Source organism: Etheostoma cragini, chromosome 8 (assembly GCF_013103735.1).
Source record: "Etheostoma cragini isolate CJK2018 chromosome 8, CSU_Ecrag_1.0, whole genome shotgun sequence".
Lineage (NCBI taxonomy): Eukaryota > Metazoa > Chordata > Actinopteri > Perciformes > Percidae > Etheostoma > Etheostoma cragini.
Genome location: NC_048414.1, coordinates 27,794,525 through 27,808,531, shown reverse-complemented (window position 1 = coordinate 27,808,531; position 14,007 = coordinate 27,794,525). Strand labels below are relative to the sequence as shown.

Below are 14,007 nucleotides of genomic sequence, written 5' to 3'. Positions count from 1 at the left end.
GTTGGGAATATGGTGCCTTTCTCCGGGGCAGCTCAGCAGCCCAGGGGTGAACTGGCACCGCTGCGGCTACCATGCCACACTCCGTTCCGAATGGTCTGCTCTGGATTTGCACCGGTAACCCTCCAGTCCCAAAGCCAAGTGCCTAAGGACTGAGTTGCTGCTCGCAAACGGTCTCAGCGACAGTTTTGCTAATACACTGGACTTCAAATCCCATTTCATGGATGATAAAATATCTTTTGTTCAAATGGACTATTTGACCTGTGGGTGTCTAAAGCAAACAGAGGTTTATCCTCTGGGGACAACATTGTGTCCAATGAAAAATGTAGGCCTGATAGTGTTACCTTCTGGGGACGGCACATTCACAGCTAACTTTATATGAAAACTGAGCTAAAACAACCCCCCCCTCCTTGTGTGCAGGTCTCCATAGCAGTCGGGCTTGCAGGGTTTGCCTGTGTAATGCTGGTCGTTCTCTTCCTTCTCGTCAACAAATATGGACGACGCTCAAAGTTTGGCATGAAAGGTAAGTGTGTTTCTATTCTATTCTATTTCTGTTTTGTCCTTCTGAAGATGTCTTTGATTAAACTCACAGTGTGTGACTCTGGTACGAAGATCAAAGGTGTGACGGGTATGAAGGTCAGGACCGTACTCATGGATAGATAGACTGACACTGTCAGCTTTGCTAGTGTCTCTGTAGTGTTCATAGTAGTGTCCGAGCTCTTACACCCGTCTAAGCTTAATATAGATAACACTGTTTTCAGGATTTTAGCACAACTGAAGTCAGTGTTGCATAGATCCGAGTTGGGCGTGTTATCTTCTGACCAAGCACACACAGGTGCACATCTACATGTCCAGGCTTGAGTTGTTTGTCTTGTTGTGTTGCCGTGAGCCGGGTGAATTGACATCTGTTAGAGGAGCTGTACAGCTTTTGCTCGACCTGTTTGGTTTTGGGTGTTGTTCCTTATTCACAAGTCTTGTTATAATGTATAACATCACAGCTTACTACTGTATCTGTATCCTGAGAAAAGAAACACTGCTCACATATACAACAAAATCTTAACTCCCATGCACACTTACTAGCTATATATATATATATATATATATATAAATATATATACATATACGTATGTATATTCAACCAATCAATCAATCAATATAATAAGGTAAATCTCTACATACTCCAGTGAAATGCAGTTTGCTGAGCAGCTGGAGGTCAGCTGGCTGGTGTTACCTCTGCTGGCAGCTAGACATGAGTGTCGACTTTAAATCTCAGAGATTTTTGAGTGTAAAATGCCCCAAGCGCCCGACTCCTCTGTGATGACTCATATCAGCTGATCCAGAGGGATGAGAGTGATAAAGATCCAGTGTGGTGAGTCAGCTTCTCTCTGCAAGCAGCAGTCAGTTTGCATTCACTTTTTACGGGAGGAAAAATTTCCTTCTGCAGTTCAGGCTTAAATACCTTAGACACACACCTAAGTGACACCTTACATAGACACAAGGAACAATATAGTCTCAGGAAGGAACTCGTTTTGGCGGAACACATGTGCGTTCAAAAGTTAGAAAACTCAGATTGGCATATAGTCTAGCTAGCTTTCTTGATTTACCCTGCAGAGATCTGAGGACCAGGTAACCATAGTCCTCAGATTGGCATATAGTCTAGCTAGCTGTCTGGATTTACCCAGCAGAGATCTGAGGACCAGGTAACCATAGTCCTCAGGGATCCACCAGAGGTTAGAACCCCAACACAAAGAAAGAGGAAGGGGACGGACATCAAGAATTTCCGCACCTGAACAATCCCAGAAATGAAACGTTGTTGATATAGACTATTTATGCTTTAACTATGATCTACTGCATGGACTTCTCTAAAGGTGGTGCCCAATTGGGCAAAGTGGCCAATTGTTCTTAGGGGGCAATTACACCTACATTGTTTTGTCAAAATGTTGGGAGTTTTCAGTTTAATCCGAAATAAGTTGTGGGAAACCTCCCCTAACCCTAACCCTAGACCAAACAGTCCGAGCGAGAGAGGTAGTCTCGGCCCGGATCAAACTGGCAGACCATCGTTGTGTTTTAAGAGAAGCGTTCACGAGAAGCGGCTCATGTATGAGATGACGACAGGATGTAGGTATGTCATGTAGAAAACAAAAATGAACCTGGGTCCGGACCTTCAGATGTGAAAAATCTGTTCTTAAAGCTCAAAACAGACTCATATTTGAACATGCACTCCAACCAAAGAAACTTTATATATGATATCACTTAATACTCACGTAGTGGCCAAGGCTTTGTTTGGCCATTTGAACAGGCTTATAATATTTAACCCTTTACTTATAGTAATGTACCTTCACTCTCATGATCTGTTTCACACATAATCCAATCATACAGTCACAACTCTTTCCACCGTTTGTATGTGAAAAAAGATTTCCAGACCATGTTCCCTCTGGAAAATCTAAATTAATAATGGAAGGGGGCATAATCAGACTAGTGCGCCATATAATAACCTTATTATGAGTGGTGGGAAACACTGCTGGCAGGGGGGGGGGGGTGCATTTACACGAGTACACTGAATGAGTGTAATGTCTCAGTTTTGATGTGGGAATGAACTCAATTCCAGCGCAGCAATCACACACTGTAATGAGAGCAATGCTGCTGTTTGTAGTCTGCGCCGGTCATATTACACTATACAGGGTGATGCACACAACAGTGGCACAGTGCATCCCCACAGGTATTTTTATTGTGCATATCGCAGGGTCAGAGACGAACAAAGGTTTGACTCTCTGGGATCAGATTTTTCAGACCCATTTAAAATGTTCCAGTCCAGCTTTGGCAACATCAGTGAGTTCGGAGAAGTTGTGCAACGCTTTGTAGCAAAGATTTGTCCTCCCTACAATGACTGTGCGGCCATTTCTGAACCAGAACCCATGGGTAGATGGATCCTGTTGGCTTACAGCTCAACTCTGTTGGCAGAGTCCAACAAGCTGAGACGCAAATCTGCTCTGTCAAATGTATTCCAATTCCAATCATTGCACACTGACCCTTTGAGCTCCACCTTTCACTGCATATATTAAAGAAAATAAGCATTTGACAAATACATATTGAAACCTAGGTATGGAAAGTGAAAGAAGGCCACTGTCTCCATGTCAATACGCACCACTCAGTTGTTGAGTGCCTCTTCTCTGGCGGAAATGTTGTCTTCATATGGTGTTATGAATCTATGAACGCCAACCCTTCAAGTACAGGTGAAGAGCCGTAAAGTAGATCTCTGAATGTATTTACTGTATTTGCAGTATTTGCTGATGGTAGCTTCAACATAGATTCAATTTGTGTGTATTTCTTTTGAAACAAAAGAGAGTAGAGTGGAGATATTATACAGCATGACTTTGCTGTAGAACCAATGCTACTAAATTTACTTTGATACATTATAATACATCTAATTCCATTCCCTACCAGCTATTATATCCTGCTCCTATTAGTTTAGGGACTGGCCTTAATTTGAATACCAGCTAAAGAGAAATATAAATATGGACACCAGTTTCACAATATACTTGCTCTCTAATTTCCACATCATAGTCAGCTGTAAGCTGTGACATGATGACTTGGACAGGACACACACACACACACACACACACACACAGACCCCATGTCTTAAGGGCACACACCATATCAACCATCTGTTGATTGTATCCATCTGTTCATTAAGTGCCGCCTTACAGCCAACCACATTACTGCCTGTAGGGTGAGTTTGCACTTCCAGACACAAACACACACACACACACACACACACACACGTTTGACCTGCGGCACACAGTGATAAAGTGTGTTGATATGGAGTCTTAGACACTCAGAATGGATGCTTTTTAAAGAAGACGGAGCCAAGCAAAAATCTGGTGATTCCATTAAGTCCCCATAAATCCTGCTCATACTCTCTGTTCTTGTGTTTTAGGAGGAAATTACATCTCTATTTTCTCCTCAGAAGGAATATTGTCATCTTTATTACACTGTAATCGCTTTTAGATCCAGAGAGGACAGAGAGATGCATGTCTGTCTGTCTGCCAGTGTCTGTCTCTCTCTCCATCTCTGTCTCTTTAAAGCTTTATTGACACGATGCTATCTGTCTCCTGGAGCTGAAGTGGAAGAAAGTAACATATGAGGCTCTGCTGGTGTATCTCTACTTAAACTCAGTCAAAAGAGTGAATCAGCAAGTACATGTACAGAAAATATGTCACATATGTATTGTATGCTTTGCAGCCATGTAAGTTTTTACAAAATACAATGCTTTTCAGTTCATTTGGTTATGTTCCGGGTCTGAGGCTCAGATTTAGGTTTAGACTTTCTTGACTGATTTTAATTGAGAGCATTAAGATGAAACATGTGAGTTCTTATCATTTGAAATGTCTAGTGATGGCCAAATGAAGCTTCATGAACTACATGGCACTCTAGGTGTAAAAAAAAAATATGAAGCATCATTTGGACTTCATTAAAAAGACAACGGGCCCTTTTTTAACGATCTAAGCGTGTGTGTAAAGAAAGACACAGACACAGAGAGACAGAGATACAGAGAGACAAAAGAGACAGAGACACAGACAGGAGAAGGACAAAGGGGGGGTCACCCCTGTTCTATTGTTGAGGGAATTACCTTTTCAGAGTGAATGTGAATCATTTTGAGAGCTTTCTTTGGGCATTGAGTTGAATCATAGTCTCATGCAATAAAGCACCCAGTGAAATGGACAGAAGGGAATTAAAGTGGTAGAAAGAAAGGGGGGAATCAAAGGAGAAAAGGAAGCGAGGTGGTGAGAAGTTTGGGTGTGTTCAGGGTTGGAAATCTTCTTATTGTTTAATGTGAATTACAGTCTTTTTTAACTCACCGTACCAGCACAGGTTGCATATTTAGGTTCAGCTTCTCATTGCCAGGCTATAAAAGGGTGAAATGTTACTGCCTTTTTTTTTTCTGTGGGACCTGTGCAAGCAGCTGGCCTGAGGCTAAACAGAGGAGCTAAGGACATAGCCAAAGGCAAGCTGGACCTTGAAATACCACAGAAAGATTAGAATACACCAGCATACACTGAGGAGTCCATCATTAAAACATTCTAAAGCTCTCAACTCCTGGAACAGTCTCATACATGAAGATCTTGATCCTTTCACCAACACTTTCAATTGGCCCGGTCTCTAATTAGCACCAGGTCAGAAGACTTGAGAGTGATTTAAAGGTCCCATGACACGGTGCTCTTTGGATGCTTTTATCTAGACCTTAGTGGTCCCCTAATACTGTATCTGAAGTCTCTTTTACATAGACCTTAGTGGTCCCTAATACTGTATCTGAAGTCTCTTTATGTAGACCTTAGTGGTTCCCTAATACTGTATCTGAAGTCTCTTTTATATCGACCTTAGTGGTCCCTTAATACTGTAACTGAAGCCTTTTCCCCAAAATCCAGCCTTGGTGCAGAATTACAACCACTAGAGCCTGTCCCACAATGAGCTTTCCTTAGTGCGTGCCATTTCGTGGTCTGTAGCTTTGAGGAAGAACGAGGTGGAGGGTGGGGGGGTGTGGCCTTGACCAACTGCCACTTTGCTTGTTTGAAAGCCATGATGTCTCTCTCGCATGGGTGGGCCAAATTCTCTGGGTGCGCAAAGCAGAGAAAAGGGAGGTAACCTTACCCCTTATGACCTCATAAGGGGAAGATTCCAGATTGCTGGGGGATGGCTGGGGGACACATATTAATGTTAAAGAACCTCATGAGTCAACTCTTCATGCCACGGGACCTTTAACAGCTTGTGTAAATTAGAAGAAGGAGGGTCAGACAGCCTGATATGTGACCTGTTCTCACGGGGTGTTTAAGACAGGCACACTCATATGCACACTATCTTCTTATTGAGAGGTTGGGTAAGCAAATATTAATAAACATTTTCATTTCATTGTGTGAGCAGTAACTAAATCAAAGTAAATAGTAACAGAAGTCTTGATTTGTGTGACACTACCACAAACTTTTTTTTATGTAGAGCAAGTCTACACACAGACCCAAAATTTCCACATGAGCAACGAGGGCAAGAAAAGAAATCCCCTTTAACGGGTAGAACCGTTGAGCGACTGACGGCTTTGGGGGGAAGGCCATCTGCCTCGACCGGGCACACAGAGACACGGCAATCCGTTTCTGCCAGAAATCTTGTTAGGACAGAACCGCTTGGTCAAGTTTTGGAAACAAGCATGTTTGGGTTAAAATAGACTCTTTCTGGCAGAAAGCCCTGAAGACTAACTTCTCTGTGTGCCTGGACTGGTTGGGAAAACAAACAGAGATAGAGAGAGAGGGCGCTTCTAATGACAGTAGCAGCGGATATGTATGGGTAATGTCCAACAAGGTGTGCATTACCAGGAATTAATGGATGAATACAAGGTGGCCAATGTCCATTAATTACCTGACAATGGACACCTAGAAGGGCAATTACTCGCTAACATCTTGGTTAATAGCCAAATGACATTTTCTGAGGTCATTAACTTCATATTTTCATGCGTTTCACAATCAAACTCTAAAGGTTTTTTTTCAGTCAATGATTGTTTCCTTGGTTACACCTGAGGGTTTGACTAATTACTGGAACAATCATTCCCATCCCACAAGGTTCTTATGCAATGCAAACGTTGGTCACTGCTCCAGGGAATAGGATAGACCTTACATGCGACTTGGCACGCTTAGCAACGAGAGCTATTTATAGTCTCCTCAGCTCAGACAGCTGCGAGCCAGAAAGCTAACGCTATGCTAACACGATTTTAAGTCAATAACAACAAATATAATGGGACATACATGGGAGCTGGCTCCCGAGAGCTTTATGCATCACGGTTTGTTGGTACTGTGTAAACTGATGAATTCCCTGAACAGCTAAATCAGTTTTTAACCCACGTGCTAAGATGCTATTTATCTTTCCACTGTACAACTAGGACCAAGACTAGGATCAGGACTAGGACCTGGACTAGCATCTGGACTAGGACCTGGACTAAGACTTGGACTAGCCTATCTGCGTTCTAAATAGAATGTATTCAGTCTCCTGATCCATTTTTCCACAATAAGACTTTGCTACGTTCAGAGCAGTAAACGAAAGTGAAGAAATGATTAACAAAGATAGATTATCACCATCCTTTCATAACAAAATGAAACAGACACAGTGGGGAACGACCCGATCACATATAGTACATCTGTCGGGTTCTGGCTGATATCTGGGCCAATCAATGCATCCATACCTACAGCAGAACTCCTGTTAATCCCGTGCATGCATCCCATCATCCCAGTTTAATTCCTCACTGATGGAAATGCAGCTGTAAAATAACATCATCCAATAATACACTTCACTTCAACTTAAATTATGAGCAAAACTTCCCAGAGATCTTGACTTTTTCTCAGCCTGTGTTGCCCTGGGTCGGGTCATGTTATCTGAGAAAACCAGCTCAGACTGGCTCCACATTGTACTCAGTCCAATCCGGTTTCAAGGGTCCTGCTGTGTTCCTCAGCTCCATGTGTCGATATAATCCCTTTCAAATCAGGTTTCCTTTTATGGTTTATTTATGCTTTTCGAGTTTGAGTGGGTTCTCCATGGGTCCACTTTGGATCGGGGAAGACTCGTGTTGCATTGTGAATACATCGCTAGCCAGAACTTGTTTGAAGTGTAGAAGGAGAAAGTGATGAAATAGAAAAGAGAACGCGTTCGTGACTCTGTTATTTCTGACCGTGTCCCAGATCAGAGGACCATCTGCTCTGGTGTTTTATTAAAAAGCAAAGGGGCTCTTCAGAGCCTGCTTTACTTATTCACACCCGGACACTGAGCGACGCTGGCTCAGCCTGCATCTCTGGGATCCCTTTCTGGTTTCTGGGTCCAACCGCTCTGAGGTTTGCACAGATTTAGGTTTTCCCCACTTTTATTTTTGATTATCATTCAATGTGAAAAAACAAAAATGCCAATATCTCTTCTAAAGCCAATATCTCTTCATTCTAAAGGAAATTAATCTGAGATGATGCAATATGTAGTCTATGAATATCAGAATGTTTTTCTAAGCCAAGTTAATGACATAATTATTACTTGATATCCTGGATAGTTGGAATTCAAAGCATATTCTGTCTCTTTATCACGAGCTGTTCATTCCTCGGGGCTCAGTTTAACCACCGTGTCTCTGTGATGCAGAGCTACTCTCACAGATCCAAACTGCAGATGTGGTAATGTTTCATAATCAACTCCACTCAGTGAGTCCAGACGCAGCAGTATCACGGTTTTCTGTTCTTCAGTGGATTTTGAACAAAAATGGAGTTCTAAAGCATGAATGTGGATCTTCACATTATTCATGCTTTCAGCCCTCTCTCTCAAATACTACACTCATGTCCAGCTCATTTGCATTTGCAAAGACGGAAACACAAGGCCAGCCAGATTACATTTTTAAAAAGATAACGAGGTGACTATTTACAATGTGTATGCAGGTTTAGTGTGCAGTCCAATATTGATTGCCAAAATGAAGGTATAGAGTATATAGGCATGCAGGGACAGACTGGTGGTCAGGTTCTGGTGGCACAAAACATCTTTGATGATCTGACATGAAATGAAGCAAGAGGGTTAGGGATATACCACCACCTGTTACAATTTCTGGATTGAAAAACTATTGCCTATGAACAGACTTCCGGCAACTATCATGTATCTTTTAAATTGCAATTGGCTAAGCTATTTATTAGTACTTAAGATCTTAGCTTAATGTAAAGGTCTCTTGTCTCTTTTCCGGAATTATGGATGATAATTGAGAGCTTAAACCAAACGACCACCAGCTTTGATGGTAACATCTAAACTAGCTGATTTCTGATGCTGTGTTCATATAATGTCAGCAGGATTGGACAAGCAGAATCTATGTGACTTTCAGCTCATTAGCTTGGCAGTCTCCTCTACCAATTGGTAGTGAATAGCATAAGAAGTGATTAAATGATTCGGCGCATTAAGACACTGATGACTTCAGTAGTTGAGAAATATTACCAAAGCAGCACTAATTGTGTGTCTCCAACAGGAAGCACTTTCGTATTGTGGGAAACTGTGTGGCTAATGCTTGCTCCATGATCAAAGACACATTTTTGGAAATGTCTCCTCATTATGTTGATAAAAAAACATCATGCAGATGTTACTACATTTCTTTGAGCCATAATTACTGTTGCAATTGGCATTTTTGGAGTGTTTGCAAAGTGTTTTTCAGAGTAAAAGAAGTATGCAGTGTACTGACAGAAGGTAAGATATTCTTCTAAAGAAATGCAACACGGACCTTCATTTGGCTGCACAAGTGCTCAGATGACTAATAATGATCATACTAATAATAGACCTGTATACAGTGTCTGTACATTTTTGCCGCTGTGGTAATTTTGCTCCTGAAATTGTAATTAAGCAAGTGAAATCCATACCTGACAAGAGAGAAAAACAAATAGAAATAAAGAGTGACCCATAAAGTTCTAGTCCACATGAGTCACAGCAGATGAATGTAGGTATTTATCGTGTACACATTCCCTTAAGGAAGGCTGCATGCTTACTGTTCATTACCATTTAAATGGGACCATCAAACATACACATAATTACACTCTTAGCTTCCTTCCTTCTCTAATGTTGATTTAAATATTGCTTTGTTACACTAATGCAATGTAGCGCACACACATGCACACACATGCACATGCATGCACGCATGCAAACACAGATAGAGTGCTCATTGGTAATTGCTCTCAGTAGTGAAAGCCTATGGGAAAAGAAACTGGCTCATTACAATTAGAATAAAAAGTTATCATCTTTCCTCATGACTGGCTCAGGAGAACATTAGCAGAGTTCAGAGAGAGGGGATGTGGAATCATTTTGTGTTCTCTGTCTGTCTGGCACATACCAGATCCTTATAGAAATCCCACCAGGGTTTTGTCCTTTTGATAGAGCCTCTGGCTAATAACTCGTGTGAATGAATGGCAGCAAACACTCAATGTGTCAGGATTTCTTGGCTTGCATCTACAGTGGAAAGCTCTGTGTATGCTCCAAAACAAATGAAGCTGTTTTGTTCGATGAAACATGGGCTTTGGGACCGGCCTGTATGCAGCTTAACAGTGTATGTAGTTAAAGGGATTCCTTGACTTTTGTAATTACACTCAGATGATATCCTCCTCAGACATTTGTTCTCTACAAAGAGTATTTCTGTTGTTTTTTTTAACCATGGCTCCAGGGTTTAATAAAAAAAATGATTTCTTCAGTAGCATTAAAATACATCCAAAGTGTACCACCACATTGGTAACTTTGCCATTCATGGTGCCTTACCAGCAGTGAGAGAGGGTGATGCTACAGCAGCGTCTCTAGACCAGGGGCATCAGGGCCTCTTCCAGTGCTCATCATCTATATTTGCGACACGACTGATGCGTGGTGTCGCAAGATCATACATCCATGGTTGATGCTCCCCGCCCCTGACTCGCAGCTGATTGGATTAATGAGTCACGTGGGTCTGGCTGCTTGAGAATTTCAAACCACTGTCATGGCAGATCGGACGGAATACGGTCGTATATTTTACGGGAATAGTTCACTGAGTTGTGTTTCTGAAAACATTTTAGATGAGAAATAGGACATGCAGTTGCCGAATCTGTCTTCATATCAGATCGACTAAAGTCAATTTGAAAGATTTCCGTCTACTTCTATTGCCTAGTCGCGTCTCGTCCAACGGATTCATTTGCATAACGATGGGCATCGGCCAGCTTTCTGACACGCAGCATCAGAAATGCATGTACGCATGCACGTTGAATGCATAGGAATGCATAGGTCACCTATAGGAATAGAGTGGAGCGCGGCTCAACAGAAGCGTTAGTGCTGGCCAAATGATGCATCATGAAGCTTCATGAAGCATTCTCTTTCCTTCCTTAGCCATTAAATGGCGTTCTGTTTTCAATAGATGACAGCCCATTGAGTTGTCATTCCTTGAACCTTATTCATTAAACCAAGACCATCATCTAGTGGCTCAATAGTTCACACAAAGCTTCAGGAAGCTTAATTTGGACTTCACTACCTTAAAGTCTCTTTCAGGGTGAATCAGGTTTGTAATTTCAATTGACAATACACATATTTATATATACATTTTTAATACAGTTGATTTTTGCTGATTATATCTGATCACTCTTCAGAATGACTTTTTTTGAATTGATGCTAGCAGTTTTTAGCTAGCCTGGAGGTTTGCTCTTAAAACATATAAAAAAGGATTTGGTGTCCGATTTGTTTCTTTCGCTAAAAGCAACTGCGTCTCTGCCTATTTTCTCTACAAACAAACACTTAAGCCCTCAGAATAATTTTAAAGAAGCTTGTCATGCACACAGAGGCAATGGACCCATAAAAGCACAACTCCGGTAAGTAAAAGCTTTATTTGAAGCAGAAACAAAAGTCAGGGATAATAGTTGGATTAACAGAGACAGGGGAAGTCCATGAACAGGCCAATGTCAAACACCGGAAAACAGGAAAGAAAGATTGCTGGGAAAAACGCTCAAATGTTGTTCACAGAGTAAGCAAACCATTTCGCTCTGAAGGGAGTGACAAATGGGGTTAAAGCCAAAAAGATAAGGGCGACAACGACAGACAAGTGCACCACCTTAGGGTGGAGACAGGTAATCACACAGGCGGTGAAGGCAGATAAAGTCCAGGAAAGACCTGAAACCAGACAAGATGATGAGTATCAAAATAAACTCAGTGGAAAAGGTAGATGGAAAACCAAACTGAAAAAAATGGAATAAACGAAAAACATTGAACTTGACACTGGTGCAAGACGTGACAGAAGGTACAATCACATAGAAGATCATACTTTATAGGGGCTTGTATCATCCTAAATATTATATCAAATAAGCCTTCTTGGTTTTATGGGTGAATTGAGATGGGAGTTGATCCATTGTACACAGCCCATTCTCCATGCATATGCTCCAGATGCTCCATTAGAAACATAAAGCTGCTGAAAGAATGATGAGTGGTTGGAGATGTTCTGTGGCAGCAGACTGAAATGGCAGCAGTGGGGGTTGGCTGGAAGCAAACAGGAGTGCTTTATGGTGGTTAGATCTGTGCTGTGAAGACAGGACGCTTGCAATGAAGCTGACAGAATTATACCGAACGGATCTCCAGAAATCCACATACATACAGTACATGGAAGTAAACTCTTAGTTTGTGTTAGTTTGTTTCTGTTACAACTTACATGTGTGAACAAGAAAAGGCTTGACAATCCTGCTGATTATATGTACCGGTCAAACTTTTGACCGGTAGCGTATATTGTTATAAATGCTTTTTTTTAGAACTGATAATGGAACGAGGTTATGTTGTTGTACATTACATATCTCATTTATTGAAAGATAGGTAAGTTCAAAGTCAATTGCCTACCAAGTACTACAGTACTACAGTGCATCGACACCAGTGTTCAAAGAATTTTAAATCAGTAACACAAAACATACAACACATTACAACAGGGCTGGACTGGGAATTAAACAGCTGACCAGGACAATACCGCCACGTTCACAACGTCCCACGTTCACAACGTCCCACGTCAACTGACAATTGACAACTAATGAACTCCAGGCAATGTCTGAGGAATATGGTCCCAACATAGTGCTAGAGTCCCATATGTAGTGCACAACAGGAGAGTTGAGTATTGTGTATAAAATGGGCGGACATAATGCGATGTTGGGCGGACATGTTTGCATCAAGAGTCAGTCAACCCGTAAAATAAATGTGCTCCTCCAACAGTCATGTTAGAGTCCACACAATGCAGTTACTGGACTTTTGTTGTTCTGGAATTGACTAGCTAGCTAAAATGTATGTATATGTGAGATCAAATAGATTTAAAAACCTTTAATGACATTTACGTTGTAAACTAAAAAGGCCATGCAACTGCGGGAATAAATATAGATATCCTGAAATAGTTTTATTAAATAATTTCCTTGTAAAAAGCAAGAGTCTGAAGCCAACTCCACTCCATTATAGTCCAAAAACCAGCTGATCTGAGTGGGGGGCTGATCTTTAACGCAATATCTACATTGTCCATTATCAGCAACCATTCATCCTATGTTCAAAAGGCTCCTTCTTTTTACTAACCTGATATCATTTTAAAAATCTAACTGAGGAAACATTAAAGAAGCCTTTTGCAATTATGTAAGCACATAATGTAATCTGAAAACTGCTGCCCTGGTTAAAAAAAACAATGCAACTGGTTTAAGCTGGTGTTGTGTCTATGATGGAATGTAATGGAAAGTGACCCCAAACGTTTGACCGGTAGAGTACATGATTGACAGGCGTCTCGGCCATTGTGTTTAATGCATGCTTGTTCCTTGCTCGAATAAGGCTGACTCTATTTGTCCAAACTGGTCCTCTATGGCTCCAGTAAATAACGTTATAGTGTGGAACACTAAGCCTAACCTCCAGATGTAATGTTGGTTCATCAGTGCTATTGTGTAGAGCTTCTATGTGTTGGGACCGAAGCACTAACCAAGCTGAAACAGTCAGGACTCCCAACTACTGTCAGAAGTTACCTTTGACTCAGGTGGACGCTCCTGCAGGTTGCTAGTGGACGTTTCCTGTAGACTCTGCAATGGATCAACTCCAAACGCAAAAGTTCTTCAACCAGGAGGGACTTAGAAAAGAGTAATTCAATTAATGTATTTGACATGATACACATTAGTAAAGTTGAAGAAATATGAGCAGAGTCTTTGGTGGCTTCAGTCTTTCAAGGGGGGAGTGGTGTCTGGAATGTGCCCCAGATGGATTCTGTTGGCAGGGGTGAGAGGATGAAGAGAGGATCGGGTGTGGAGCTCAGGGGAAGGACACTGGGCGCTGGCTGTGATGAAGCCAGAGGTGATGGGAGGGGTCACATCAATCACACACCGACCGCAGCAGAGCAAGAAACCCTTTGAATGTTTCACTGCAACAAAGTGATTGGGTCACAGAGGCCTTGGCCAAATGGGATTGGATGAATGCCCTCAGTCAGCTGATTGGGTTTGAAGCAGGAAAAGGGAGAGATTATGT

At 41.7% G+C, this 14,007-nt stretch overlaps 1 protein-coding gene across 2 annotated transcripts in view; it reads left to right on the top strand.

Annotated features, from left to right (window-relative positions):
• ntrk3a (neurotrophic tyrosine kinase, receptor, type 3a) overlaps window positions 1-14,007 on the top strand; it is a 128,165-nt gene that overhangs the window by 76,077 nt on the left and 38,081 nt on the right. For both annotated transcript variants that reach the window (XR_004657649.1, XM_034879274.1), the window contains exon 12: window positions 418-520. Coding sequence is in view for 1 of the 2 variants with exons in the window: in XM_034879274.1 (XP_034735165.1) it covers window positions 418-520 (103 nt within the window). In the remaining variant the exon portion in view is untranslated. The remainder of the gene's footprint in view (window positions 1-417; window positions 521-14,007) is intronic.